We start from the raw sequence: 17,402 nt of genomic DNA on the forward strand, positions 1-17,402 counted from the left end.
ATACGTTGTAGCTGGAACCTTGCAGTATTTATATTATTACATTTTATGTGTTGTGCAAGATTTACTTGTGTTTTACTTATCACGGGGATTCTAGCTCGCTTGAGCTCTAGCCTATGTTAACCTTAGCTCAGCGTTCATGCATGCATGTTCCTTTGTCTAGGTTTGTTAGGTGTCTTAGGAACTATGTCCTCTCCTTTAGTCCTGCCATCCTGGCTGTCGCCCTCCGTACTCACGTATCGGCAGAGGCCAGCTCCCGAGTGGTTAGGCGCCCTTCCTTCCAGGTCGGTTAGCCTAACTTCTCCAGGATGTTGCTTTCTCTCTTTCTGTTTATTTAATTTCCCTTTTCCCCGTGTTATTTTACCCATTTGCATGCTAGAGACGGTTAGAGGTAGCCTAGGCTACCTCAGATCGCCTGGCCTGTCTTACCGCGTGGCCCTACCATGTTCACGGCGAGCCAGGCAATCACCTTGAGCCACCTGGCTTCTGTCCCCCCGCTCCTCCCTCCCCTACGGGGGGGGAGTACCGCTCGCTCACGTTGCCATGACAACCATCCGGGCTCCCTCCCCTCTTCCCCTCTACACGGGGAGGATATGGGAGTCAGCAGAGGGACATCCGGGGCTGACTCACTCCTATCGCTCTCACCCTCGGTTCCACGGGGGGGGTCTCCTGTGCGCTCGGGCTCGGCTGGCCACCTGGCTCGGCCGCGCTCGGACCTCCTCGGGTCCCATTCAGCTCTCTCTCACCCCGAGTCACCACCCTTGCCCACCTCTCTGGCGGTGGGTCCAGCTGGCTCTGCCAGCCTTTAAGTGTTGTGACTGAGAGAAGCTCTGCCGCATGGACCTACATTATTTTGCCATTATTTTGCCTTTGTTATTGTTACTGTGTTGTTCTGTTTCGCTAAGCCGGCGGAGCTCCCGCTCACCAACCGGGTTCTCCCCCTACCTGCGAGTTTTTTATTACGGCGGAGCTATGCTCCCCTTATTAGTTTATTTAGCCTACTCATGCTCCTCCCCGCCGTCCTCGTACTCCTCGCTCCGGCGTATTGGCAGGTTACTAGTTTGGTGAAACTCCTTATTCCGGCACTCCGGAATCGTACTAACTAGTATACCAGTTCTATTGGACACTCACCACTACAGGAGAGCAAGAGAAGGCTAACCCCTATGTTAACCACTCCGGTATCCTCCGGCGTATAATATCACTTACTGGACTTAGTCCTGTTAGTCAGTGTTGATACGCATGTATCTGTTCACTTACAGGCCACCCATTGCCAGGAGTCAGGATGCAATGCTGTCCTTCAGGACCCCTGTGGGCACGAGGTCTGCCGGTCCCACGCTGTCTGCGCTATCCGCTACGGGGACATAGCGGTCTGGCACCACAAGAGTTGTACCATATGCTATGATCTTGTAGATCAGTTTACCTCTGGTGTAAGTATATTCCGGAGTACAAATGCTATATAATTTGGCCTATACAAGTACAGTCCTAATAAGTGATATAGTTAATCATATAATTTTAAGTTCCCCTAGCTTAGTGCTTACACTAACCCTCTCTTTCAGGCTGCTCAAGCTGTCAAGGATGCCGCATCAACCACTTTGAAAGCCTGGGTTGGCGGATTCGGGAGGAACGTCACCAAGGGGCAGCCATACATCCTCGACAAGAAGATGGCTGTCCGGATCTTCCCCGGCGGGAAGGCAACCTCCTACGTCAACCCGGCAGCGGCGGCCCCGTACATCGCTACCATTCAGCATCAGGTGGCCCAAGCATTAGCAGACCCGGGGAACTCGGAGATCGTAGACAACGTGGCAACTCGTAATTTGGACCTCGAGCCGATGGTGGTAGGTGAAGCAGGTAGTATGTTAGACGAGGCAGGTTTGTTGGGGGATCAAGGGCTTCCCTTTGGTCCGTCTGGATCAACTTCCCCTATCCCTTCTACCTCTTCTTTTCAAGGATTTTCAGAGAGTGAACTTTCGGTCAGACCGAAGTCCACTCAAGCTATTCCTAAGGTAAAAGGGAAGCGAGAACCCAAGACCCTGGAGAAGACGCTGTCTAAGAAGACAGCGACTACTTCTTCTCATAAGTCTCCGGCCTACCATCCCGGAGCAGAGAAGTCAAAATCTACATCTTCTCACTCTAAAGGGTCCAGAAGCAAGTCCTCGAGGGACAAAGCTCAGCTACCTTCGGATCCTGAGCCTTCGACCTCTACGGGGGCGCGCCCCAAGACTCTCGCCGTAAGCAAGGAACCTAGTCCCTTTGACACGGAAGCATTTGCTGCCAATATTATGCAGCAAATGGGAAACTTCGTCGGGAACTTAGTCCAGGACAAGTTTCAACAGATGTTGTCACACATCTCTTCTTCTTTCGAGGAGTCGGGCCAGTCGATCCGAAGCATTTCGGAAAGGCTGACCAACCAGGAGAATTGGATGGCAGGTCTCCGAGAGATCCCATTGGCAGTTCTTCCACAGCCCGGTATGACAGCTCAAGCCATGCCGGACTACAACACCCTCCCTCCTTATACGGCGAGCAATCCTTGGAGGATCTTGTCTTACGCCCCCTTTAAGGACGGGATGCTAACATTGGTAGACTGTGGTACTTGAAGGCTTGAGGACTTCGAGTTCCACCCTGCTGATCTGCAGCCCCCCCTTCATTGGTTACGCCCGCCTTACGGAGGCAGCGATGAGGAGGGAGGACAAGATACCCAAAGAAACAGTCATTTTCAGTCGTGATCAGGCTTAGAGAGATTGGCTTAGGTGCCCAGAGGATTGGGAGTGCATCAATACCAAGATGCAAGCCTTTAAGAGCGCCTTTACCATCTTTGTGGTGGACGGAGAGACCCCCATTCCGTTCACCACAAAGGTGGCGGAGTTAACTCTTCAGGCCGCTATGAGGGACGAGCCTATGCCTCAGCTCCGAGAAATGGAGCCCACGTCTCTCCTCCTCCCAGGCACCGAAGATCTCTGGGCAGATCTTCCAGCCACCTTTACAGTAAGGAAACTCAAGCCAGATTGTGCAATAACACAATTTAGCAAAAGGCTCCCCAGGCTCCCAGACAATCTCATACAAACAGAATTTGATGCTAGGACCAGGTTAGGGAGGTCCCTCAACACCCTGGTAATGACTGAGGTTTCGGCCATGACATACGGTAATGAACCTCTCTTCAAACTAATTGCTAAGTCACATCTCCACACAGTGCAATGTGACCTATATAACTTTGTGATAGCAAGACGTAATTGCAGAAAGCACGTCCTGCAAGAGGCTACCATTGCCATGAACCAAACAAGTTGCTAGCGGCCTCCATCTGGGGCGCTGACCTCTTTCCAGAGTCAATAGTCAACTCAGTTCAACATGAAGCGACAAGACGTAATCAAAGTCTTAAGGTCCGTTGGGGACTTTCGAGCAAGAGGAAACCTGAAATTGTACATAAATATGATACAGTGTCAGTACGCATGTCCATTTGAAGTCTTTGTAACAGCCCTTCACATAGTGAAGACAATAGGTTGTTAAGTCGCACCCAAATAAGGGATTTTGACGAAGGAAAAATCTATTTCTGGGGGAAGACCTGTGTCGCCCGGTGAAAAGTTCCTGTAGCTCACTTTTCTAAGTATAAATAGATTCTAAATATACCAGAGAAAAAAGCTAGCATGGTATACTGAGGTTACTACCCTCGCGCGAGCACCCAAAGGGTGTTGGGTATAAAGTACAAGGTGAGTGGAAGCCACTATTCACAGGTCTTCTGCCATTTAGAGGATTCATTTCCAAAATCCTTCTCATGAAGAGAGCTGTCCCAAAGGCCATCCTTTCCCCCTCACTCCCGCTACTTCTGCCCAACTCGAGCGCCATCTGCATTCCTGGATTAGACACCTTGGCTTGGAATGGTTAAGGGTGGGGAAGTTAAATCGAAGGGATGTGTTCACCGGGCGACACAGGTCTTCCCCCAGAAATAGATTTTTCCTTCGTCAAAATCCCTTTTCTGGGTTCGACCTGTGTTTGCCGGTGAAAAGTTATCAGAGAATTCCCATCCAAGCCTACTGTATATCAAACAAGTTTACAAAGGAGGAGGTAATGAAACCTAAGGTTCATATAAAATAAGTTTACTTATTTGCTAATTACACTAAGACTTAAATTATGACTTAGAACTAGTAACAAAATGCCAATATAATACACTTAAGTATGGTATCTAGAGCAAAAAACAGGGTATGTACAGACAGGTACATAAATTAAACATGGCCCCAACATTAAATATATATACATGTTCCAGTGGCAGGATAACGCCCAAGCCCTCCCGACCCATTGGAGCAAGGTTCGGTGGATTATACGAGTGAGGCAGGCAGGAGGGAGAGAGTATTATGGAAAAGGAAGTTAAAGGGTAAGGAGAGGATTGACAGGATTCATTACTCAGGGGAAACTATGCTCCCTGCAGCGATTGCTGGGAATTTAAGGGCTTTTGAGTTCTTGAGATAGTGGCGCTTAAACACTGATGGAGATTTCCAACCCGTATACCTCTTATGGTCTTCGAAATTCATATTATGAAAACAATTAATAGAGGTAGCCACTGTTCGGATATCATGGACGTGTGGGACTGAATCCGTATTGGCCTGTTTAATAAAGTAGAGTATTTGTTGCCTAATACCTTTAAGAGAAATCGTACCACCCTTCTCTCTAATGAAAAGGGGGCCTGAAGATTTTTCGGACGTTCTGGCTAAGAAGGATTTAAGGGTATTGACAGGGCACAATGAAGTGTCCTGTGTCAGAGGGATGATTTTCCATGGAGCCCACCTGTTTTGTGGGTCCTCATTTTTAGCCAAGAACCTCCGATCTGGGGATAGTAATACTTCCCCCGACGGGAGGAATTCTATATGGTATGGATTCCTAGAGAGAGCAGAGAGTTCAGATATTCTGGCACCTGAGGCCATAGCCATTAGGAAAAGAGTTTTTCTAAGCAGAGTTATATAAGAGCATGACTCGCTATTGGTGTCTGAGGCTAATTTGAGTACATCGTTCAAAAACCAAGAGACCGTATGAGGGCGGTCTATTGGTCTCAAGTGGGCACATGCTCATGGAATGGAGAAGTATGCATCTGACAAGTTAATGTTAAAGCCAACCTGAAAAATCTTCTTTAAGGCTGACTTGATTGTAGTGATGGTACTAGCAGCTAGGCCTTTCTCAAATAGAGTTCTAAAAAATGAAATTGCCAGATTCGTGGTCATTTTATGAGCAGCTGAGTCTTTTAGAAACTTAGCCAACTTCTTGAGTGCTGAATCATATTGCCTGAGCATTGATTCTCTTTTATCTGATTCTATAAATAAGATGTTAAGTGGATCGATACTAGTGTCCCTTTGGGCTGCAAGCTTAATGAAGTCCATAAGGTTAGGGCATTCAGAATTCTTGAGGAAGCTGACACAGTCTGAGTTTGTACTATCTGTGTCAGTTCCGGACGAGGGATCCGTTTGGGTTGGAGCTTCAGCTCTAGAAGAAGCAGAAACCAATTGCTCTTCGGCCAGTTGGGTGCCACTAGCGCTATTTGTCCTGTGAAAGATCGTAGCTTGTGCAGGACCTTCATCAGAAGATTCACCGGTAGAAATAGATAAATCTTCTGCCAATTGTTCCAATCTATGGCCATCGCAGCCGTGGCGTAAGCTAGAGGGTCCAGGTTGGGTGCCACATAACACGGTAGTTTGTGGTTGGATTCTGTAGCAAATAGGTCTACTTGGAGGTCCGGGATTTGATTGCAAATCCACCGTAATGACTTCTTGTCCAGGGACCACTCCGACTCCAGCGGAGTTGTCCTGGAAAGTACGTCTGCAATAACATTCTTCACACCTGCCAGGTGAGTTGTCGACAGGTGCCAATGATTTTCCGCCGCCAAAGAAAATATTGCAATTAGCACGTGATTTAGATTGCTTGTCCTGGAGTCTCCTCTGTTTATGCAATGTACCACTACTAGACTGTCCGAGACTATCCTCACATGACTGTTCCTTACCGGAGTTAGTCGCTTTAAGGTTAGGAAAACTGCCATGGCCTCTAGAACATTGATGTGGAACTGGCAGAACATCTCCGACCATGTTCCCTGTACTTTCTTGCATTGTTAATATCCTCCCCAGCCACTCAGTGACGCTTCTGTGTGGATGATCAGAGATGGTGGGGGGAATTGCAGTGGTACTGACTTGGCCAGATTTCTGTGTTTCATCCATGGACAAAGCCTTTTTGTCAAAATGGATGGAATCACTGAAACCTTGTCTCTGAGATTGATGTTGGCTCTCTTTCTCCAGACTCAATTGATTTCTTTTAATCTGACTTTTAATAGGACGTCTGTTACTGACGCGAACTGTAGCGAGCCTAGGATTCTTTCTTGGGTACACCGAGACGCCTTTTTGTTCTTGAGGAACTGATTGGTAGCCGCTGCTATCTCTTTGGCCTTTTTGGGTGGAAGAGACAGCTTGTGTCTTATTAGGTCCCATTGGATTCCCAACCATTGGAAGCGGGAAGCCGGAAGTAGCCGAGATTTCTCCTTGTTTATCTGGAAGCCCAGAGTTTTTAAGAATTTTATCACTTTGGCTGTCAATTTGCGGCACTCTTCGACGCTGGCTGCCCAAATGAGCCAGTCGTCTAGATAGGCTACTAACATAACCCCTTGAGTTCTCAGTTCTTGGACTATCGTCTCTCCTAGTTTGGTGAATATCCTGGGCGCGATGTTGAGCCCGAACGGCATGACTGAATGAGTAAGCCTTGTTTCCTAGCCTGAAGCCTAGGTACGGAGAGAAGTTCCTTGCTATTGGAACAGAAGGGAGCCCAGACTTGCGTCCAGCACATACGGCTGTCCTGCCGCCGCATTCCTCCCGAAGCCTGAGATCCAACCCCTCAAATCCATCCTGGCGGTTTGGCGGACTTCATTGGCAGTCTGACAAAGAGGGGAACTAATTAATCTTCCACTCGGTGAATAATGTTTGTAAAACTTTTCAGTTTATCAAGAAGAGACACCATCTTGTAACAGACGATGCATGCCTCCGGGTGCCAGACTATGTAGTTGTTGAAAGGAACCGCACAGTTCGCATGAGTGCGGCACACCTCATGCCCGTAAGTTTCGCCAAGGGAGGCGGAGCATCCTGGTGACTGGCAACGTACCTTCTGTAAATTGAAATATCAAATGAGTACCAGCCTCAGGGAAGAACCGGAGCTAACTCCGGTGGAGGCATGCAACTTAAACTAGATAGATGTTCAAGTCTTACTCACTAACAATTTCAGTTTCACTGAATAAATTAAGAAAATATCTTTTAGATATAACTGCCTGCTCTCGATCCCGCTCCTGGGGTTCAATGTATGTCTGGTACTTGGGGTCTGATATCCGCCGGACCTGTGAAGAGGAACGGATCAGAAGGCTACGTATCAACGTAGACTCATACATGTCTCATCTACTGTTCCCACCGGAGTGGGGAGGGGGAGACCCCAAGAATGGGAACTGAGCTATGGCAAGTTAAATGCAAAACTCCGGTAGCGGATGTGAGGGTTAGTCACTCTCCGTCGGTATCGGAGATGTTCACCGTATAGACCCCAAAGTCCCACGACCGGGAGGACATAGTCTACTACTAAAGGTTGTACCGAAGGAGGCTAGGCCAAGATGAAAACAAACCAGACCATTTACAATACAGCAATACAAGCAATGTATAATAAAATAATATGTATAATTAACAATGAGGCATCATGGAAGAGTTGACAGAATTTATGGTTAGGGAGAATACCCTATATGGATCTAGCCTAACCTTCCGAGATCACACAGAACCGGACAGTTAGGCCCAATCTCCTCTAAGACACCAAAACGTGGACAGTAGCCCTCAACCAACCTACTAATTTCGAATTTTTCTATTCAGTTTGGCCGGGAGGATAGGTCCAGCAATGTGAATAGCAAGAGGGGGCTCTCTATTCTTGGTATCCTCCCCTCTAACACCGTAGCGCTAGTAGGGGGAGAGGCATAAAGGGTACAGGGTTAGGGACACTTAGCCTACCTTCCAAGTTTGGTCTAGGCTTGTTTGGTTAAGCTAAAGGGGGGGGGAAACTCTTCCAACCTCTTCAGTGATATTAATTCTACTGTCATATTTCACATCTATTTGGTTCGTATTAAATCATAAAATCATGCAAAAGTCACATCGGGAAAGGAAGAAAGAAGTTCTCGATCTCCTGTCCCATAATAATATAATAAGCTACTAATAGCCTAACGAATTACATGTAACCTCTTAATCTTACAACGAGATAGGCACTAACGCGCTCTTGAGAAGCTGGGGAGAGAGGGACTAATTATCAGTTAATCATTCTTTGCCTAAACCCTAGTCTTAGACCCCAGAGTACATCATGAAAGGGTTAGGCCTCTCTACGAACCAAATTTACTTATAACAGTAACTAGCATGTAACTCGAGATACGCTTGATAATTGTATGACTATAAACTTTGATTTATATCAATTTAAAAGGAAATTCATGTGTACCAGAATTCCACACGTTCTGATGATGACGCTCTCGAAATGGCGGACACACCAACAGCCCTGCAATACCTTTCTATGGGGCCGAAGGCCAATTTGGGAAGCCCCGCAATTGTATAAGTTACGAAAACACAAATTGGAATACTCAACTTTGAAGAAGGAGGAAGATCAGAAGACGCCATCGCTAAATAAATCACAAAACACGAGAGCAAGAAAACAGCGTGGAACTGGGACCTGGTCTAAGTACAGGAATGCAGATGGCGCTCGAGTTGGGCAGAAGTAGCGGGAGCGAGGGGGAAAGGATGGCCTTTGGGATGGCTCTCTTCATGAGAAGGATTTTGGAAAGGAATCCTCTAATTGGCAGAAGACCTGTGAATAGTGGCTTCCACTCGCCTTGTATTTTATACCCGACACCCTTTGGGTGCTCGCGCGAGGGTAGTAACCTCAGCATACCATGCTAGCTTTTTTCTCTGGTATATTTAGAATCTATTTATACTTAGAAAAGTGAGCTACAGGAACTTTTCACCGGCGAACACAGGTCGAACCCAGAAAATGAAATTTCAATTTATATCATTGAATCACATTTTTTATAACAAATTATATTTACAATTGTTGCATAAATTGATTATAAAAGACAAAACTCGCGTATACATTCGATTTTGCAACACTGCAATTTGTTTGTTTTTCCATGGAATAGAATTACAAAATATTTTTTGCTTTGTTACATGAGCAAAAAACTGAGGTGCAATCGTACGAGCTCGAGATGCCACTGCTATGTAGTGACGAAAATTAAGATAAGCACAAAAGAAAAAGTAAATATGCATCTTTTCCATAAATCTTTTAAAAAGTTATACATTACTTCACTGTATCCAATAATATTGTATGTATTCTCATATTATTGTACATGTTATAAAATACTACGGTAATTGTAAGCCAGTGTTCTGTGGAGCGGCCAATGTTTTGGTTTGGAAATCAGCTGATGGCGAATACAAGTTTGTTTCCCCATATTTAACGCAATTCTGAGCTAATTTTCTTGGTTGTAGTTAGCATAAACAAATATCTAGACACTTGACTTTGTATGAGACGATCATTTTTCCTTATATGATGTGTTTTTAGGTGGAAATATGACTTGAATATGTCTCGTTGTGATTGTGAACTAATTTTTGTTGTTGTTAACAGATTATGTTGGCGGCATGTTTATTGAGTAAAACAATACATGATTCAGTTCGCAATTTTCCTTTGTATCATCGTAACATGACCTTTACGTTATTTATCTTTTATCGGCATGAAACCAACAGTAAAATGTATTCTTTCAAGCCCAGTAGCTTTTATTAAAATGATTTTATCTCAGTTTTATCTACAGTTGTGTTTGATGGCATATGTTTACTGGAGTTTTATCCTTATTGCCGATGGGGGTTCTGTTCTTGAGACACATTGTAAGCCGAAAATCGTTGTAAGCTGGAACATCGTCAAAAATCCTAAGAAAACCTTACTTTTAATGCTTTGGGTGCATCAAAAGCTATGTAAACTGCATTCTTATTGCATTTTTCATAAAAAAAAACCTTCAAATATTCGTTATTTTGCATTTTTGGAGTCATATTTCTTCTGCCAAATCAGTGTTGTAAGTGCCGTAACCCTGAAACATGCGTTGTAAACCTAGAAATAATTGCCAATAAATATAATTGAAAAGTGTTGTAACTTCGGAAAGTTGTAAGCCGAACCCGTCGTAAGCCGGGGACTGCCTGTACAAGGTTTACAAATTAAGAATCTGGTTAGGACCACTGGCAAAGTTTGCTTCTTTACTGTACGGCGGCGGCTGGTCCTCTCTTTCTCGTTCTGGCGTTCTGCAACTAGCTACCCCAGGATCGAAATTGGCCCAATCTCCTAATGCAGTGTATGTTCTAGTTCTCCGCCCAAACGGATTCTTGATTCGTGGAGCGGATTCTCTCTTAGCTTTCCCTATCCCCTTTTAGGTGAGGTTAACATGTTAATTCCTCCTCTTTCAGGTGGAGTCAGTTAATTAACATGTTAATACCTCCTCCTGGAGGTGGAGCTTCATTATCAATAGAAGCTGAAGAGTCTGGTGCGAGGTCACAGGTCAAAGATTTTATGGCAGTCTTAAGATTTCCATTGCGACGGTGTTATGGCTGTTGCCGCTTTCCCATCTTGCCAACATCCTGTGACTGTGGTTTTATTACATCTATGCTTGTTGATCAAATTTGACTCGCACACCAAAGCTCAACACACTCTCTCTCTCTCTCTCTCTCTCTCTCTCTCTCTCTCTCTCTCTCTCTCTCTCTCTCTCTCTCTCTCTCTCTCTCTCGTTATTTTCACTGTACTCTGATTACGTATTCTCTTTTCTGTTTTTACACTACCCTATCGTATATTTTTTCTTATAGCTATCATTACACCTATAATAGTTTGTGACTCCCATCCTGTAGCATTCCCTAATAAATCTGGGGTGGATGTATTGACTCAGTCATTACATACAACTTCTAAAAGTGTTAAATATGGTTTCTGTCACGTGAATAGAGCTTACTGTAAGTCTTTTAGAGACTTTGGTTCTGATGCCTCTGAAGAGTTCCAAGGAATGTTCATGCAAATTCTGTAGGTCTCAGTTGGCTAATTTTGACATTTTTTAGATTAAAATCATCCTCCTTTAATTTCTCTTTCTTCTTCTTTCCCACCATCATCCCTACATGAAGGGGTTGGTTGACTGATGCACCTTCTCCACTGCCTTCCATCAAAGGCGTCATCCTCCACCAAACCTCTTCTCTCCATATCTTCTCTCACTTTATATCATTATCTAATTCTGTCTCCCTCTCGATCTTCTTTTTTCTTTTTCTAACAGGTTCTTCCCAAGCTCTCTTCACTCCTTTTTGTCATCCATCCTCAACACATGGCCATACCATCTCAGTCGTGACTCTCTTATCACCTCTGTAAATTTTACTAAGCCTGCCCTTCTTATTTCATCACTTTCCAATCTTTCAAGCAACTATATTCCCATAATCCACCTCAGCATTCTCATCTCAGTTCTCTCAAGCTTTACTTCCTCTTTTCTTAGAGCCCATGTTTCTGCTTCATACATTAACACTGTTATAGATCTTGACTTTTAGCTTGATTGGCATTTTCTTATCACATAATATTCCACCTACCTCTCTCTACTTCCCCCATGTAGCTTTTATCCTATTGTCAACTTCAGCCTCACATCCTCCCTCTTGGTTTAACGTAGATCCTAAGTATTTAAAGTTTTCTGTCTGTTTTATAATTGAGCCTCTTCTTTCTTGTATTATTATTCTGTCTCTATCTTCCCTACTGCTCAGCGAGACCTCTGGTTTATTCACATTCACCTTAAAGCCACCCCTCTCTAAAGACTCCTGCCACTCTCCAATCCTTCTCTGTAGGTCCCCCTCATTTTCAGCAGTAATCACCATATCATCGGCATACAACAACTCCCACAGCTATTCATTCATGCTCTCTTCAATTAACACATCCATGATCAGTACAAACAAAGATGTGCTTAATGCTGACCCCTGGTGTAATCAAACACTAACTTAAAAGTTTTGCTTCCTCAACTGCTGTTATTACTTTTGTACTCGTTCTTTTATATATCAACTCGACCAGCCTAACCAACTTTTCTTTGACTTTCCTTTTCCTCAAACACCAAAACATCACTTCTCTTGGGATTCTATCAAATACTTTCCCTACATCTATAAATGCACAATAGAGCTCCTGGTTTCCCTCTAACTTCTTTTCCTGTAGCTGTCTTACTATGAAGATGGCATCCACCATCCCTCTTCCTCTCATGAATCCATACTGCTGTTTCCCAATCTTTACAATCTTTCTTAATCTCTCATCCAGTATTCTCTCTAAAACATTCAGTCCATGCTCTGTTAGTTTAATTCCCATGTAGTTACCACAATCCATGACATCTCCCTTCTTCTTGAATATATATACCATTAGACTCTCCTCCCAGTCCCTTGGCATTTATTCCTCTTCACATATAGCTTTTAATAAATCTAGCATCAATTTCTCCCCCTCTGTCTTCGTTTTCCTTAATGCCGTCTTCACTTCTCTATCCTGTAACTCCATCACTGTTCCCGCCACCTTCTGTGCTTCCCCATCTCCTCTCTCTCCTTCTCAGTATTTACCAGTTGTTTAAAATACTCTCACCATCTCCTCTTAATGTCTTCATCCCTATACAATATATTTCCATCACTACCCACAGCCTGTCTCTACCTTTTCTTCAAGTTTGAAATCTTATAGATATCCTTTTCTCCTTCTCTTTTTCCTAGTCTTTCATTCAACTGCTCTGCCGCCCTTCCAGTAGCCATACCTACCCTCCTTCTCACCTCTCTTTCTTCTTCTCTGTACCTTTCCTCTGCACCCTGTGCATGCCTTACTTTTCAGTCCTTAAATGCTTTTGATTTTCTTTTAATTGATTCTTGTACCTCTCCATTCCACCACCGCTTTTCTCCTCTTGACACTCCATATCCACTGGTTCTTCCCACCAATTCTTCTGCCTCCCTCACACATATTTCTCTCATGTCTGCCCCGGATATTTTCCACTATTACCCTGTCCAAATTCTATGTCCCTCCTTTCCAGCCATCTCTCTCTCACAGTCCTCTTAAATTGCTCCCCCTTTCCTCCTTTAAGTTCCAAAATCTTAATTCTAGATCTTCCCTTTCTCTGCTTGGGTTTCCTACCTCTCATTTTAAAATCCATCACCACCAACCTATGCTGTTTAACACATGCTTCTCCCAAGATCACTTTGCAGTTTGTCACATTGCTTTTGTCGGCTCCTTTAACCAGGATGTAATCTATTGGGCTTTGCACTCCTCCACTTTCATAAGTTATCAAGCACTTATCTAACTTTTGAAACCATGTGTTCATACAGGCCAGTCCTTAACTCTGAGCCATCTCCAATAAATAATCCCCATCTTCATTTCTAATTCCTCCATGTACCTCCTCATACCCATCTCTTCTCTTTTCCACCCTGCCATTCACAGCAGTTCATATTATTAGTTTCTCCTCCTCTTTCAAAGTTCTAATGGCAGCCTCAAACTCTTGTCTAAATAATTCTTTCTCTTGCTCTCGGCACCCCGTTTGAGGAGCGTATGCTGATATAATATTTACTACCTTGTCCCCTATTATTATTGAAATCTTTAAAAGCCTATCATTTACTCTTTACTTTTACCATTTTTTCCTTCCAGTTGTTAATTACTATAATTCCAACTCCATTTCTTTCCTCTTGTGACCTGCTGTAATAAAGCTTATACCCATTTCCTATCTCTTTAGGTCCACACACGAAATCTATTCTCCTACGTCATATCCACTATCTCCCTCAGTTTTCTTGTAAACGTACCAAAGTTCCACATACCTGCTCTTATCTTCCACTCTTTCACTAACTTCTTTGGCCGCAGTCATGACCCTGCAGCACCCCCTTTTTCCCCTTTTTTCCTTTCTTCTTTTCACCTTTCTTACCCATTTATCACATTCAGTAGGGGGATTCTGACACGCGTCGCTTACAGGGGACACCCTAGCTACACTCATATTCCTTAAAACATCAGGCATGGTTTATTGTTTGGCAAAGGGGTTTTTGCAACCGCATGCCCTTATTGTCGTCAACCACAGTTATTGGGGGTGGGCCTAGCCTTGGACTAAGAAGTCCACCTGCAAGGCAGCAGTTTCCACAGTTATTGGCAGCCGGCCTAGCCTAAAATTAAAATGTAAGACTGTAAGGCAGCAGTTTCCAGTTATTGGCAGTGGGCCCAAGCCTTTTACTAAAAAGTAAGACTGCAAGGCAGTAGATGTCCTTTTAGTCACCTTTTATGACCCACAGAACCTACAGTGGTAGTATTCTTACACCCCCTACCCACAGGGCAAATTACAAGTACGCATACATAAAGCTGATGTGAAACAGGATTAAAAAAACTAATTTTTACATACAAAACATATGACCAGTTTACACTTTCCAGTTCTAGCTAATTTCTTGCAACTCATGGGCTAGATTATGTGAATAGCATGTATAGTTTCTTGACACACATACAGCCTCCCACACTGTTAGAGTACTACTACTACTACTACTACTACTGGTTGATGGAAGTTTTCTCCCCTTTTTTAATTTTTTGAAAATAATACTATTGTGTGGGCTTTTTCAGGCCTTTTCTGTTCATTCATACTTTTGCTGTCCACCCTCAGGTCTTAAAAACTACAGAGGCTAGAGGGCTGCAAATTGGTTTGTTGATCATCCACCCTTCAGTCAGGAAACATACCAAATTTCAACCCACTAGCTTCTGTAGTTTTTATTTAATTTAAGGTTAAAGTTAGCCATAATCGTGTGTCTGGCAACAATGTAGGCCATGGTTAAAGTTTCATGGGCCACAGCTCATACAAAATTATACCGAAGCCACCGAAAGATAGATCTATTTTTACTGGCCTTGATTATGCAATGTACAGAAAACTCTGTTGCGCCAAGTAAACTCTGGTACATATTTCGCTTGTTTTTTGAAAGAGACTGACTGAAGCATTTGGAGCAATTTCCTGAAATATGAAAGATCTGATATAAGTAATGAGCATGTGTTTAGAAATTAATTTTCGTTCAAAAACTTTACATATTAAAAAATCAGCATAATTCTTTATATTACAAAAAGATCAGGATAAAAGTCAAGATTATAAAAAAGTACACTTTAAACGTTTTAATAATTTTTACAGTACTAATTTTGCTACTGCATTATATGTGATAGAAGTCATATGGATACTTTTCATTTGCTATACTAATTTTACTTGTATGCCTATAAAAAGAAAGAAAAAGGTTATGTTGGAAAATGGTACAACATATATAAGTAAGATTAGTATTGCCATAGTTTAACAAAACCACTGTGTGATATATATAGAACACAGGCCCAGCTAGATGGATTTTTTTTATTAGCGTTAAAAACTGAAGCAAGCAAAGTTAAATTTGTCAGGAAGCAAGGGAAAAATATAAAATTACCTTACACTGTACATTAGTTTGATTGTGGTAATTTTATATTTCTTGGTAAGATAGTGAAAAAGTGGAGGTAAATTATTACTAGTTTTTTAAATTGTAATGGAGAATCTTGGGAGCTCAGAAAAATTGAAAATGATTTTAGATGGTTGATTTTAAGATATTATATTCAGTCTGTAGAATAACCAAAGTATGTTGGTAAAGAATAACTTTTTTGTTTTTATTGCAAGACGTATCATTTGAGCGATGGACAGTTGTCACCATTCAATCTGTGGAATAACCAAAGTATATTGGTAAAGAATAACTTTTTTTATTGCAAAGACAGTGATAACACGAGCAAGAGAGTATCTTTTGAGCGATGACAGCTGTCACTCCTTGATAGTGACATTGACTTACAGAAATTACTAGTGGTGGCAGCTTGTATATAACAAAGGAATGAATTCATAGTAGGTCTTCACTGTATTTAGTAAAATAATTTGGTATGCTTCTGTTTTTTTAACTATTTTTTTTACTTAATGACTTTCAATTTTCAGAACTCCTTAAGCATGCAACTGCTGAATGATCATTTCCATGAATTGTTTGGGATGTGTGGAGATTTACTGAAGCTGACTTCTAAATTTCTAGCCTCCCACCCTGGGCTAGCTCATGTAATACATGGTAAGTTTTTAATTTAGCATAGTGCTTATAATTACTATATAATAGTATTGAATATTTTTTATTCCAGATTTGGCTTATGATCTTGAGAAAGCATTTGAGATTACCAAGGAAAATAAGGAGATTAAAATGACGAAAGCTAAGTCATGGCACAAGATCTAGAGTTAGGCAGTGTCAGACATATCAGTAGAATATGAGGTAAATGTTAGTGTATATTAAAAAATCCAGCACTTAGTCCATGAACATTATGTTTTACCTGGGGGAAAATGCTAGATTCTGGGTATGTTTGGACTTAGAAAAACAATTACTTACGAGATGAAATCCTTGGATCTGAATGCTATTTGAGCAGGAAAACGCACAATAAGAGGGGGGATTTTTTTTACATGAGCCGAGGGCTCTGCTCATCAAGGAATTGTTGTAGATAAACAATTATGGGTAACTTTAAATTACATATACTACTTATTTACATTAACAACAATCAGAAGATTAAAATTGAATTCTAACAGGTAGCAGATTCTGTGTGATAGGGTACAAGGACAAATGGAGAAGACTGCTGTATCCTTGTGAATGCAGCCACAATCAAGGCAAAAATCCACAGCAAGGCTCCCTTTGTAACGGAGAGGTTTACGAATTAAGGCCAGAAAGGCACAGGTTATCAAGTAAAGATAAGGTAGTGCCCGGAAGGTGCCAAGAGATGCCTTAAACAAACATCTTCCAAACAATAAAAGCACTTAGTAAATGTTAACACTGCACTGGCAAAGTGAGGCTGATATGAGCAATGGCACTTTGAAACAGTCAGAAGTTCTAATGAAAGACTTACAAAATTTACATGACTAAAATAAGAACATCTGTATACAGAACACATTACCTTGTAGAAGATGTTGGCTTTGGTGTAGAATGAGGTTGGAGGAAAGTTTAGTATCGGGCACACTGCAAAGTAGACTTTGGGTCCAACAATGGACCATGCGGTAGGGAAAAATGGCGCCTCGAGGAGGCAGGTTGCAAATGGGGAGGTGTATCTTCCGACCACTTCCAGGCACCTCCGAGAGTTTGTTTTTCCTGTTGGTCCCTTTTGTATGGCGTCTGCATTCTGGCCTTCCATTCTCTACACTGGTGCACATCCCAACGATTTTGTTTGCTCTTGCATCTTGATGGGAGTCAGGAAAGGTCACGTGATCTACAGAGATGAGCCGCTATTTAAGATCATAGCAAAGTCACAATTGCATACAATGCAGTGTGACTTATATGATTTCGTCGTAGCAAGACGGAATTGTCGGAAACATGTCCTGGCGGAGG

General features: G+C 42.7%; 1 protein-coding gene across 1 annotated transcript in view; it reads left to right on the plus strand.

Annotated features, from left to right (window-relative positions):
* The window catches only part of LOC135226953 (probable E3 ubiquitin-protein ligase HERC1), a 232,033-nt gene that overhangs the window by 13,610 nt on the left and 201,021 nt on the right, over positions 1–17,402 (plus strand). The window contains exon 5 of the mRNA XM_064266636.1: positions 15,986–16,109. Coding sequence (XP_064122706.1) covers positions 15,986–16,109 — 124 coding nt within the window. The remainder of the gene's footprint in view (positions 1–15,985; positions 16,110–17,402) is intronic.

Source organism: Macrobrachium nipponense, chromosome 15 (genome assembly GCF_015104395.2).
Source record: "Macrobrachium nipponense isolate FS-2020 chromosome 15, ASM1510439v2, whole genome shotgun sequence".
Taxonomy (NCBI): domain Eukaryota; kingdom Metazoa; phylum Arthropoda; class Malacostraca; order Decapoda; family Palaemonidae; genus Macrobrachium; species Macrobrachium nipponense.